Source organism: Pelecanus crispus, chromosome 6 (assembly GCF_030463565.1).
Source record: "Pelecanus crispus isolate bPelCri1 chromosome 6, bPelCri1.pri, whole genome shotgun sequence".
NCBI lineage: Eukaryota > Metazoa > Chordata > Aves > Pelecaniformes > Pelecanidae > Pelecanus > Pelecanus crispus.
Window position 1 is genome coordinate 4,858,479 of NC_134648.1, and position 14,108 is coordinate 4,872,586.

A 14,108-nucleotide genomic window follows, 5' to 3' on the forward strand; every position below is an offset into this window, starting at 1 on the left:
GGGAAGGATTTTTCCCTTCCTACCCTCCTTCCCCAGATTTCTTGTAGTCCGAAGGCCATACAATAGATTTTAATAACTTTTATTTGTGTTTCTCTTCTGTAGAGCCATGAGAATTACTGAGAACCAGCTGGAGTAATACCATGAATATTTTCTTTCATACAGGATATCATGGCAGCCCATCAGGAGAAAAAACCTTCTGAAGAAAGAAAACACAAAAGCACCCAAAATGATACTCGAACATCTCAAGTCCAGTGGGGAAGAGCATGGTGAGAAAGGCTGGCGACCCTAACTAGTCATTGCATTTCAAATTGGTTCATATTAGATGCTACATTCCTTTTGAACTTCGCTCCATTAATAACAAGATTGTTGCATTGCCCTTCTCGTGAAAGCTCATGGATAATGAGCTGTAGTAACAGATGCCAAAGAAGAGTTCTTCAAGATTTTTAAGATGGAGAGCTTGCCAGATAGGTTGGGTTAAAACACAGTCCTCTGTGCAAAAAAGGAAAGCAAATCATAAAAATCAGTAAAATTTCTAGTTCCTTCAAGGGCTGAACAAAGTATTTCCTGAGATTTGGAAAACAGGCATCCATCTGAGGTATTGCCAGCTGACATCTCCTGCTGTAGCAAGATTTATGATTCATATCCCTGTTCTCAAAGAGCTGTGCAAGTATTAGTGGAGTGTTGTATTGCAGCTGGAAACAGCCGTGGCTGTTCATGTGGCTTGCCACTACAGTGTGCGGTAGAGCGAGTTCAACTACTGGCTGTCCCAGGTCTGTCTTTTCGGTGTTTCCAAGCTTTGCATAACATTCTTGTAATTCTGTTACCAATTCCAACTGAATACTCTACCAGGTATACACGTTTGCCATCAAAAACATGAAGACTGTTATAATAATCTGCTTCTTGGTGGGGAGATACTATCTATTTTGTTGCTCTGATCAGCTAACATAGCTTTATAACAGTTTGTGGTAAACTATGTAACATGTTAAGGTTGGTTTTTTGGTTTTTTTTTACAGTTATTTGACCCAAAGAAATGTATACACCCTGAAAACATTTTCAGTTTTCATCCAATTAGTTTAGAAGGTCCACTGAAAAAATTTGCCTGACTTAATCAAACCACTGTTCTAACTGAAAGATGGAAAAAAAAAAAATGCTTTGTTTTGGATTACAGGGAGGTGGACTGGTTTTCCTTGGCGAGCATCCTTTTCCTGCTCATGTTTGCACCGCTTATCGTATATTACTTCATAATGTCCTGTGACCAGTACCAGTGCTCTCTGACTGATCCACTCATTGACTTGCTTACGGGGAGTAAACATCTGTCTGACATCTGGAACAAGACTCCTACACTGACCTACAGGGCTGCTGGCATCTATACCCTTTGGGTCGCTTTCCAGGTATATTATTGAGTTATGATCTAGATGTAGTGGCTAGTTTTTCAAACAGCTGTTTGATTAATCCTTCTACATGAAGGATAATGGAATGTCGCACTGGTATTTACTCTTTGGTGTTTCTCACTTTCCGTGGCTTTTTGGAATCCAAATGAAGCTTATGCACTTGAAAAATAAATATGTAGGGAATATACATACATATTCCTTGTGTGACATACTCCTTCATGTGGTTTTTAAGAAAAAGCAACTATATAACAACAATCCACATTTGTGTTAAATTAATGCACAATAAATGTATCGTAAACTAACACTGCAGAAGGGGTGATATTTTCTATAGACAGACAGTAAAAGAACATTGATGTATGAAATAGAACTTACACTTGTAAAATGTCTTCAAACTTAACAAACTACTCAGTTTTTTTCCAAATTGGAAAACAACTTGTAACACAGATTAACTTCAAAATAAAAGGATAAGGACCTGAATCTAGTTACCAACTGTCCTGCCTCCCCGCCAAAAAAGGGGGACAACCATACAGGAAGTATGTCTTTAGAATTATTTAACAGCTTGGATGTATTACTAGTCTAAAATCGCTACGGCTAAATCTTGCCATATTTGCTTATCCAATACTTCATTGAAACTGCTGTGTGTTATATTTGGTATGTGTATGAAAGGGGTAGTGTTTTGGGGGGTTTTATCTTGTCTGGTTTTGCTGTTGATACATTCTTTCTTCTAGGTGTTTTTGTATGTGTGTATTCCTGACTTCTGCCATAAATTTCTTCCTGGATATGTAGGAGGTGTACAAGAAGGTGCCGTCACCCCTGCTGGTAAGTTCTTCCTTAGAATATATGCACACCATACATCCTTAGAATATATGCACACCATACAACCTCTTAAAACAATAGTATTTCTGTACTTGCAATCTTTAATAACCCATATGTATTTGGAGAAAATGTGTACATAAACTCTTTCACCTTCCTCATATGTTGACTTCAAACAAAAATAAAAGCAATCTACATCTTTTAGAATAAATGATAGAATTTCTACCTCTTACTGTTAGTAAAACCATTGATATGGCAGGCACCACACCGACTGGAAGAATACAGATTGGTAATTTTGGCACTTCAGAATCAGCAGTGCACTATTGCTAGTATTTGTCAATGCAGCTGCACCTGCTGAAGCTAAGTTAATCTATGAGACTTGAACAAAACGCGTGATGTGAACTAGGTATGACAAAGGGTAACTTGTTACCTTAGTCAGTTTTAGGGGAGACTCCAAATTCACTGTTTTGGGAAGCGAGAGTGAAGAGAAAAACTCAGCCTAAGAAAGCCTGATGGTTACAGCAGAGTCCAATGAAACTTTCAGGAAAGTGCCACAAGATACTTAATTGCGAGAGTGAGGAGGGTGAGGTAGTTTCATGAGCACTTGATTGAGCTTCTATGTATTGTATACATATCCATGTTAATAAAAAGCTGTACTAATGCAATGTCAGTAACATCCAATTCTTTCTTCATATTTTAGGTGTAGTGAATATGTATGAAATCAATGGACTTCAGGCATGGATCATTACCCATGTGCTTTGGTTTGCAAATGCCTATTACTTCCACTGGTTCTCACCCACCATCATTTTTGACAACTGGATTCCTCTCCTGTGGTGTGCCAATGCCCTGGGATATGCAGTTTCCACATTTGCAATGATTAAAAGCTACTTTTTCCCTACCAATGCCAAAGACTGGTATGTGTTTTTTAATGAGGGAATACTAGGTAATCAGGCATATAAATTGAATGCTGCACAGAATAATAATGACAAAATATATTTTATTGGCACAGATAGGCCAGTGTACGACTGTAGTTCTTTGCTTCACTAGTACTGTCAGCTGTTTCATGCTACGTGTCATGTGACTGGCAGCCTCAGTGTCACAGAAACTTATTTGTCACAAATAGGACGGATGTAAGGTTATAGTTAGACTGGTCAAAAATTTTACCAAGAATAAGCTAGGGTACCTCCGAAGCTAAAATTTATCTCTACTAATGTAATGCTTTGGTTGGATCAATTTGTGTTTATCTTGCACAACATTATATGGTTTTATGACTTTTATTATCATAACATCAAGTGAACCTGAACTGTGTAGTCAGAATAGTAATTACCTGTATTTGTGTATAACTGTGTAAATTTCTAATTTTTTATGCTTTCTAGCAAATTCACTGGCAACTGCTTTTATGACTACATGATGGGGATTGAATTTAACCCTCGAATAGGAAAGTGGTTTGATTTCAAGCTGTTCTTCAATGGGCGCCCTGGTATTGTAGCCTGGACTCTAATTAACCTTTCCTATGCTGCTAAACAACAGGAGCTGTATGGTCAAGTAACCAACTCCATGATCCTTGTCAATGTCCTTCAGGTAAATTTGGAGGAGGAAAATAAGAAAGCAATTTGGAAATAAACTAGTATTAAATTAGAAAAAAACTATTTGCATTCAAATTGAACTTAGATAATTTTTCCTGGCCTGAACAACCGCATTCAGTGATGGTGTACTGGGACTTGCTTCTTTGGACACTTGTACTAATTTTTTTGGCTGCTTGCATTCATTCAGAGTGCCACTGTGAATACTCTGCTGTATTCATTCAGAGTGCCGCCAGTGGCATGCTCATGTCTGCACCAGCAGATTTCAGCGTAAACTTAAATTAAGAGGTATTTTTCTGAGCCTATGTTCTGGAAACAGGCATAGCCTGATCTTGAATCCAAAGAGAACAATGACAAATTCCATGGCTTTAGCTGGAGCAAGATTGGGCAGGTTTTTTTCCGAGGGCAGCACTGCACCTAACTTTTTTTGTGTGTGCGACATGCAGAACTACAGATGTCTCCACACCTACAAAGAGCCAGTCAGGTGCTGTGCTTTCTACTGAAGAGACCCCAAAGTAATAAGTAGAATCACAGAATCATAGAATCGTTTAGGTTGGAAAAGACCTTCAAGATCATCCAGTCCAACCAGTAACCTACACTACCAAGTCTACTTTAAGCCAATCAAGGGTAGACTAGACTAAACCATGTCCCCAGGTGCCACATCTACCCATTTTTTGAACACTTCCAGGGATGGGGACTCCACCACCTCTCTGGGCAGCCTGTTCCAATGCTTGACCACCCTTTCCATAAAGAAATTTTTCCTAATATCCAATCTAAACCTCCCCTGGCGCAGCTTGAGCCCATTTCCTCTCGTCCTATCGCTAACTACTTGGGAGAAGAGACCAACACCCACCTCACTACAACCTCCTTTCAGGTAGTTGTAGAGAGCGATACGGACAATTTATTGATATGTGCAAGTGGAAGCCCACTCGATAGAAGCTCTATTCCCCCTCTCTATAAGCATAAGACTCTTTAAGCTGAAGAGAGGTAGGGGTGGTCAAATGCGAGTATGCTTCCTAAGTGTATGTCCTTATGGTAGCATGCTTTCCTCAGTTGTCTTGGTTGATATCGCTTTGCATTACTTATTATTGCTTTAGCTGTGTAGATGCAGTATATTTGTGTGGTATGTTCCTCTTGATACCCTATTTTTGAGGTGTTAAAATAAAAACACAAGTCAGTTTTGAGATCTTATCACAAGGCAGCACAGAAAGATTAGGTGGATGCCGTTACACAGGATAACTGGTGACAGTGCTCTGTTATTAAAGTGAAACTCTTCTGTTTCAGGGTATTTATGTTTTGGACTTCTTCTGGAATGAAGCCTGGTATTTGAAAACAATTGATATCTGCCATGATCATTTTGGATGGTATTTGGGCTGGGGAGATTGTGTTTGGTTGCCTTACCTCTATACTTTGCAGGTAAAAATGTGGTACAATACATGTATGGGCTAAAAGGAAAGAAACTTTGCAGAACATTTTCCCCAGCAGTTTCACTCGTATCTTGAATTTTTTCTAGACAGTTTGAATACTGAGTAACCATTACAACATCCTTTGTAACAATTCCCTTGTAGGAAGGTTTACTGTCCCTGCCTGGAATTGACGTGTTTTCCTCTTCTCCCCTTCTTTTGTGCCCTTTTCTGTTACTGTCTATTGTGTCTGTATATTTTTCTAAATCCTTTTAGTCTTTTTTTTTTTTTACTCCATGTTGAGGGTTTTTTGGTGGGTGGTGGTTTGGTTGGGTTGTCTGGGTTATTTTTTTCCTTCTGTCCTGGTTTGTCTGCATCCTTGGAACTTCTCTTTTTTTGTTCCACCTAAGGAATACGATTTGGGGGGGAGGGGGGGGGAGCATGCAACAGAAAATGAAAATGTAGGATGCAGAGTTTTCTGAAAATTTTTCACGGTTTTACTGGTAGGGTGGATTTTCCTATTCTTTCTGCTCATCTGTTCTGGGTCTCTATAGGTCAAGGAATCAGTCTGGCATCCTGAGCATATATTTAAAGTAAATAACTGTCTCGGGTTTTTTTCTGCTCCCCAGGGTTTGTATTTGGTTTACCACCCTGTCCAGCTGGGCACAGCTAATGCCATAGGGATCTTGATGTTGGGCTTGATTGGCTATTATGTCTTCAGAATGACGAACCACCAGAAGGACCTCTTCCGTCGTACAAATGGCAACTGCAAGATATGGGGGAGGAAGCCAGCGTATATCGAGTGCTCCTACATGTCTGCGGATGGGACCAAGTACTACAGCAAACTGATGACCTCAGGATTCTGGGGGTGGGCACGCCATTTTAACTACACAGGAGATTTGATGGGCTCCTTGGCCTATTGCCTGACGTGTGGGTTTGAACACATCTTGCCTTACTTCTACATCATTTATATGACTATTCTGCTAACCCACCGTTGCATTAGGGATGAACACCGTTGTTTCAGCAAATACGGGAAGGACTGGAAGCGCTACACTGCTGCAGTGCCTTACCGGCTCATACCAGGAATATTTTGAGGCTAACGCAGAATCCAGGGGACAGAAAAAAGAAATTTTTTTGGGGAGGTGAATAGAGTTTATCCACATAGTTAAAATAACAAAAACACTTTGTGAGGGACACTCATATGGTTCTGAAGAAGACAAGGTGGCGGGACAGTAATTCTTGCTGTACTGAAGCAACATGCAGGCAGACTGTATTTAAAGTAAATGAAATGAGGCACTGAAACAGCCAGTTTTTCTAGAAGACTCTTACCTGGAACTTCTCCCCCTCACCCCTCAAAACTAACTTGGAATTGAAGAAAAGTTGCATGTATTGGGACTCCTGAAATCTCTCAAAGATGGGACAAAGCCTTACCCTTCAGAGTAGCAGGGTTCTGGAACCAGTTCCAGTGACTTAGGAGAGGAGGAAAATAATTGTGTGAGCTCTTCGTGAAACAAATTGTATGACATGGTTCCTTGTGACAGTCATAACCTACAGTCAGTAACTCTCCAAAGGAGGTTTTACTGTTTGTTGCTTTTCAACTGGGGAAATACTGAACTGGGGAACCTGATCCTGAACTGGTGTGTGGGAAGATTTTTATAATCTAATGCAAATATTTGTGAAAGCTGTATAAATTGGTATAGCCCAAAAGTTAAATTAGGTGACAGCACCTGAGAATATGGTGCATGACCAACTGGGCATTATTTTGACACTGAAACCAAACTTGCTTTGTGGAGATACTGAGCGTATGTTGATTTCTTTAGTGTGGATAGAAAGCTTCATTCTTTATCATTGGTATAAAATCTTATTTGTAAAAAATTTAAGAAATAAATGCTTGGTTCCAAGACAAGTAAAAAATACTGCTGATTTTCTGTTCACTATTTCTTTTCTTGTTATGTAGCTACCTGACACAGTTACCAGATTCAAACAGTGTGATTCCAAGAGCTGGTTCAAGAATGCATAAAAGAGAAACAAAGAAGGACCGTAGTATTAACCATGTGTCTCGTAATAAGTTTGCTAGTTATGTTTAAGCTAAAAGACTCTTTTTTTTTTTTTTTTTTTACACATAAATACACAGTTTTTGCAGTAAGTAGGTAACTGTGTAAATTGGTTTCTTGTAGGAGCTGCCGAATGCACTGATCTTCATGGCAAGTTTGAATGAGGTGTGTTGGTGAGTACGTGTTTTCAGTTTTGTTGTCGTACTCCCTGAAGATAGTTTTGGCAGGAGAAAAAGGTTCTCTCCAAACCTAGAAAACAAATGTATCGTGTAGTTTGGCTTTGTTTCAGAGCTGGATATACAAGCATGTATAGAGATGCCTTCTTAGAGAAGGTTCTTCTAAACCTGATTGTAGCACCAGCACTATCTGTAGACCTCAACTATTTTACCACCATTTTGCAGATAACAATTTCAGTACATTACGGTGTTGTTAATAACAGTGTTTTCATGGGGCTGGGAGTAGCCGTATCTGACAATTTCTGCTCTCAAATCCCAAAGCATTCCCACGGAATAAAAAGCTCTCTGTTAGCATGTCCAGTAACCAAATGGCTGGTTACAAACTTCATAATGTCTTTATATTGCTTAAAATCCGTGTATTTAAGCACACTGAACTGATGATGCAATTGGCAGTACTAGACTTCATAGAAGTATTCATAGTGTCAGTCACACTGAAGGTCACAGGTCAATCTGTCTGTGTGACAGTTCTACACTGATCTTTATCATGTAGGTAGTGTCCCAAAGCTTGTGTGTTGCTTTAAGGATTGTTGGCATTTTGGATAATTAATACAGTTGGGTAAGAGTTCATATAAATCCTGGACATCAAAGGTCCAGGCTCACCTGTAGCTCACATTCCTACAGCTCCCAATTTCATTTGAACTTCCAGTTTGGAGGGGGCAACACCATTTTCTTGTCTGTTGGAAGTAAAAAGCAGAATCCCTTCTGTGTGGCACCCAGTACAAAATGCTGCAGCTATGTGTCTGGAAACAGCTGTTCGTAGGAAGTGGGCTGTCTCAATTTAATGATGCTTTTAAACATGTTTGTATCTGTAAACTTGTTTAGCTGCAGTAGCCAATTCAAAATGGTGCCGTGGGAGGAGGACTGATGGTCATAATAATGGAACGCTCACTGGCAATAGATGTATTGCTGTGGTAGAACAGTTGAACTTTGCACTCCTGCGAATGAAGAGAACTTTTAATACAAATACTGAAAGGTGGGCGGGGAGGTGGGAAATCAATGCCAATTGCCTTTATTTAAAATATATAGCCCAATTCCTTAACAGTTCACCAAGGGGTAATGCTTATAAAATGGTTGATTTGAAAGAAGTCTGTTCAGAGGAAGGGAAAACTGAGGTGTGGGCTTTTAGGGCTGTTGGACTCCATCAGTTGCTGGCACTGCATTGCTTGAGGCTCCCCCTGACTTTGCTGGAGTAATTGGATAGTTTCTTTTCTCAGCTTCCCCAAGGCCCCATACTTGCATCCTTTTCTTATGTAGCCTTGGAAATTGTACTGACAGCTTGCTGTTAATGCCAAGGTTATTTGAATATTGCAAGATAATCTGGACTCTAAGTCATGGTAGCCTTGCACGGCACAGTGTGCTCCCTTCTTTTCACTGATAAATTGTGGATGATTAGTGGAAGAAACTGCCCATTTAAGACCAATACAAAAATTTGAAGTGAAAGGGCAGTATTGTGAGTAACGAGAGCATTATGCATTCAAATGCTTCTTTTAGGCAACTTCTGTTACATCTAATATTACTCAAAGGATTGTCTGTGCTGTCTGACACTGGAGCATGGAAGCACTTTTATCTGTTTCTTTGATGCAGACTGCTACTCCTGCTGAGAGCACTTTACCCTGCGGCAAGTGAGAACTCCCTCGGCCAGATTGTTAGGAAGCAATTAGTTGCAAGGTTTTTCAAGCAAGAGGCCATCACTGGGCTAAACTCACATCCTATTTGTTGTGAGGATGACAGATTCTGCTTCTTCAGGCTTGCCTGCTGTCCATACAAATCTTCATTTTTGTTCCATCTGTGTGGCGTACAGACTAAGTATATACTGTTTGTATACAGGGGGCTGCACCTGCCTGGAAAAGAAAGCGCTAATTCCGTTCACGTTTGTACTTCTTAAATATTTTTCATGCTTCTCCAAAAATCATTTATTTGTATCTATTCTGTAAGCTTAATCCTAACATAAGCAATGTGTAAGCAGTACGCTAAGCCGTGTCCAACTGATGTCACCCTTTAAAACTGAACCATTTAAAAGGCTGTCAACTTGCTCATCTTCAGACAGGGTGATGCCTGGGTCATATTTTGTGTTGTACGTGCGGTAGTGCTTTTTAAATTTATTTCTTCCAGAATGCAAAAAAAAAAGAATATATTTTGCTTTGGAAGTTTTGTGGAGGTGTGTACTAGATTAACTTTTGCTCTGATATTTCATATTTATTGACACTATGCTGTCAATGTTGCCTATCAAGTTTTGAGAGCGCATGTCTCTGTAGTATGTTGGGAATTTCAGATATCAAAATGCCAATATTTGTAAAATGGTACTTATTTAACTTGGGTTATAAGTAATGGGAATATACAGCAAAAGCTTCTGGTAGTTACTTGGAGCAGTAATGAAGTTGTTTGGCTGGATTATCGTAAGAAGAGAAGTAACAAATGCCTATTTGAGCAGGGCACAACAGGCTGAGCAAGTTCCAGAAGGCCATTGCCATAGATCTACCTGAGAAAAACAAATAAATCGCAGTCCTCTAGTGTAAAACTGTTATAGACTGTCAGTATGCAGTCTACAGATGGAGGGGAGTGGGGAGAGGGGAACTTCCAATACCGGGAGGGAGGGAGGGAGGGAGGATGCCTTCCACATCTAAAAGCTGTCACTAGATGGCATCGCGATACGATAGCATTTCTGAGCTCAGGGCTCCGCCGTTCAGCCTGAGGACGGTTAATCATTCATCGCTCCTGCTGCAAAGCTACGGTTCAGTTTATTCCCAGCCAGCCTGCAAGAATGCTGACACAATTCAGTGGTGGACTGGAGCATACATAATGCATTTAGGCTTCAAACACCTTCACAAATATGTAAACTCCCTTTTTAAAATCTCCATCTCTGAGCAACGTGGTGACTAGTCCGAAGAGCTGTGCTTAGGATATAATGAAATGGGATTGCTCAGGTCCAGTTTTAGTCAGGCAATATGAATGATAACAGAAGTACAAGCTGTTGCCCCATGGTGGCAGCCACAAAATCTTTTCTGCTGTAAATTACCGGTCTAAGTTCTGATCATGTGCTAACCTTAACCTAGAGCTGCACTGTGTTATTTATTTTAAATAATGCGCTATCTTTGTTGAAGGTTAAAAGTGATGTGCAGTTCAAAATAAAACTGTAATAGCATATTTTTCTGCTTCAATTTAATTTCAAAAAAAGCCTAAATGTGTGTGTCAAATCAAAAGGGGGGAAAAAAGCTTTTTTTTTTTTTTTTTTTATTTTTAGATTACGGATACGGATCTACTTTATGGCAACTGGATAGGTAATGAAACTACTATTTTTTTAATTATGCTATTCAAACCTTTTTTTTAATCTTTTCCCTTAAGTAATAAATTTGCAATTCAAGGTAACTTTAAATTTATATTTCATCATCTTAACATAGGATAAATAAAAAAAAACCTAATAGGTATATTTTGCAACAGCCATGTCTCTATGTATTGTAGAAGTATCAGAGAATGGTTACAGGAATAAATGATAGGAAAGCTCTTCTGAGTGGAGGAAATGAAAACTGGAAAGAGATTAGTTCAGAAGGGAAAAATATAAAAGGGAAAAAATCCACCACGCTTTTGCAAAAATTGAAAATAACAAATATCTTTTGTGTGATTACAGCATGGAGCTTGTAGCTACTGGAATTTATGAATTTTATTTTTTTAATTGTAAGTATTTATCTGGACAATCCAGATAAATATGGTTTATAATCCAGATTATGAACTAATAACAAAAGACTTGCAAGAGTTACTAAGCTTAGTCAAGTTAAAGGTTTTGACAAAGTGTTTAAACATTTTTTTTCCAGTTCAAGAGAGTTACGGAAGAGTTGATTAATTCATAGTTGGCTACTGCAGGTGTTAACTTCTGAAACCTCTTTTTTTTAAGCAGGATATTGAACTAAGTAGACTTCTGATTCGGTTTGATAATTCCTAGATTTAAAAAAATACAACCTTGTGCAGAACTAAAGTCAAGGTACAATTGTAGATCTTACATGTATTATATATGGAAAACTGAACAGTTGTTTTAATCTCTGCCCTGCCTGTTTTTTTAATGCCTTACAGATGTGTGTCTCCTGAAATATGAAAAGGCTTGAGTTAGCAGCTGAACAAAACTTGTCAATTGTGACTATAAAAATGTTTAGTGCCCTGCCTTTATTGGGAGTCAGGAGTGCTTGAGGAAACATTTAAGGCAGGTGAAGTGGCTAGGGAGAAGAGTGGTTCTGGCTTTTCCACTTCTGTTACAGTAGAGCAAGATAACAGCTTTCAGGACAACCAACTGAGAGTTTTCCTTACGCTACCGCACTTAAACTTGCCTTTTGCATTATCAGCCATCAATTATAAATTCAGAGAGACTGACTACATGAAATGAATTCATGCTACTGTGATTACAATGAATGTAAAACTCTAGGATGTAGTTTTGACATTGATACAAAATAAAATTTATGAATGTTGAATTTAATCTTACGCCATATGGTAACATTATTAATACAATTTTCTCTAGTATGGAAAGGACTTCAATTCTTTGACTGTTGAAGTACTGAAAGAATCAAATCAAACTAATTTATTCTTCCATGACTTGTCTTAAGCTTTGTACTTAGATTAGCTAATCTTTCTGCTAATAATCTCTCTTTGGAAGGTGATGTTTTAAGGACTATAAGTCAAAAATATTTACAGCCTGGTTATGTGAGTGAACTTGTATAACAAGTACATTTATTAAGCTTGAGTCTGTCCTTTGACCTACAGGCAAACTTAGTACGCCAGGAAGCAGGACAGAAACAATCCAAGAGGACAACAAAATATTTCTGCACACTGTGTAAGTACTGGAATAGAGAACAACTAATTCATATGACATGGTTATGATTTTCTTGGTGTGATACGCTCCATGCTGCAGTAGTACTTGCCCCAGTTCAGTAGTGTCTATAACCATGTATCCATGTTCATCTGTCTTCACTGGAAAAGAAAGCTTACTCTCAATTTCGGTGTTCTTGGAATCAGGCCCTTAAAGAGGTGACCCAAGTACATATTAAGCAGTTTGTTAATTCAAGTCAGAGTTTATCACTTTATGTCTGTAAAATTAACCACTCTCAAGAGAGAGAAACCTCTCTGCTGACAGAAAAAATGTACTGGTGGAGGGGAACACATTTAACTCTTCACTGTCTGCAGTGGGTGGTGCTACAAGTCTGATCACTTGTGAGGAAAAACAGGGTATCGTTGCCAGAATTTCAGTTGTGCTGAAAAATGAATATGTCAAGCAAATGGGTATCAGAAACTCCCAAAATATCTTCAAACGTGCCCATTCTTTTTTCTTAAGGTGGTAATAAGTAACCATCTCAGTGTCTGGAATGTGCGTTTTATTGTACTGTTTGGCTTTGCAGCTGGCATGTTGTAGTCACTATTGAGGATCGCTTAGTGATGGGTTTTCTCTATAATGCTGCAGGTCGTGTACCAAAGAGCCCTTCCCCCTGTAAGCCAAATATAAGCAAGGCTTTGATGCATTGAGTGTTCCGGGCAGTCCTGAGCCCAGGTGTGGGAGGCAGCTGTGGTGGCTAAGGAGAACTGGTTAGCAGCTGTGGTGTGATTAAGTGGAAATGGAGAGAAAGAGAAAGCAAATGGATGCTCTAGCATTGAGGACACTTATCAGATGTTAAAATGTCACTTCCTTCTGACATATTTAATTTCCTAATGTTTTCTTTATAAAACTATGTTATGGGAGTGATGCCTCCTCTTGTGACTTCCTGAAGTATACTTACATTTGCTTTGAAAGAGTTTTCTAACTCTTTCTCTGTATGTATTATCCCGAAGGTTTTGTAGGTTTTAGTGTATAAAATCCCAGCTGACAAAAAAAACGCGTCAGGGGTAGGAAGACAGGAAGAGAGAGAAGGCACGGTTGAGTAACTCTTGCACAGTTGTAACTGAAAGGTTCATACTACCACAAACTAACTAGTGAAAACCTCAGCTCCTGTCAGTGAAGAGGGATGTTCCTTCTTTGCCCTTTTTCCTCTGGCCAAAACAAGTGTCAGCTTTTGAATGTATAACACATGCTTGCTGCTACCTCCTCTGGAAGAGAAGAAAGCAACAAAACAAATATGTGGAATGCACCTAAAAAGAAGACAGCTCGTGGCAATTCAGCAAAATCAAGTGTGAGCGTGGGATAAATTAATTTTGACCGTGCCAACATTCAAAATATTGCAGCTGAAATGCACAGTTTAATACAAATCACCAGGAGCAGTACATAAATATTCTGGTTAAAACTCTGCCTTCCAGGTTGTATCATACATGCCATGAAGATGGTACTCAGCTCAGTGTTTTATTGCACTGATTTTGCTTATGTCTTTTTTAAGATAAGACCAGTAAATACTTTTTTTTTTTTTCTCCCAGACAGAGTTGCTTCTGTTTAGCATAGCTCTCTTTTAGTTGTTTAGCTGTGTCAGTGCTTCCAGCAGAGCTGGGTAGCCCAAGACTCTGGTGTTTCAAAACATACATGTATTTCTATCCCCTAAAGTTGAACTGATGTGACAAAATAAATTCTGTCCTCAGTTATACTCTGGAGTTCCTTATTTTGGATTGGCAAAGCTTCTCTGACCACCAACAACAAACTAGGTGTCTTCTGTTGTTTAATATCATC

General features: G+C 39.0%; 1 protein-coding gene across 1 annotated transcript; it reads left to right on the forward strand.

Moving 5' to 3' along the window:
* Positions 1 to 167: 167 nt before the first annotated feature.
* DHCR7 (7-dehydrocholesterol reductase) lies at positions 168 to 6,321 on the forward strand. Its single transcript, XM_009488126.2, has 7 exons — positions 168 to 266; positions 1,169 to 1,391; positions 2,120 to 2,210; positions 2,905 to 3,118; positions 3,581 to 3,785; positions 5,072 to 5,203; positions 5,820 to 6,321. Exons 1-7 carry the CDS (start codon positions 169 to 171, stop codon positions 6,282 to 6,284), a joined length of 1,428 nt encoding a protein of 475 aa, XP_009486401.1. The 5' UTR covers position 168; the 3' UTR covers positions 6,285 to 6,321.
* The last annotated feature ends 7,787 nt before the right edge of the window (positions 6,322 to 14,108 follow it).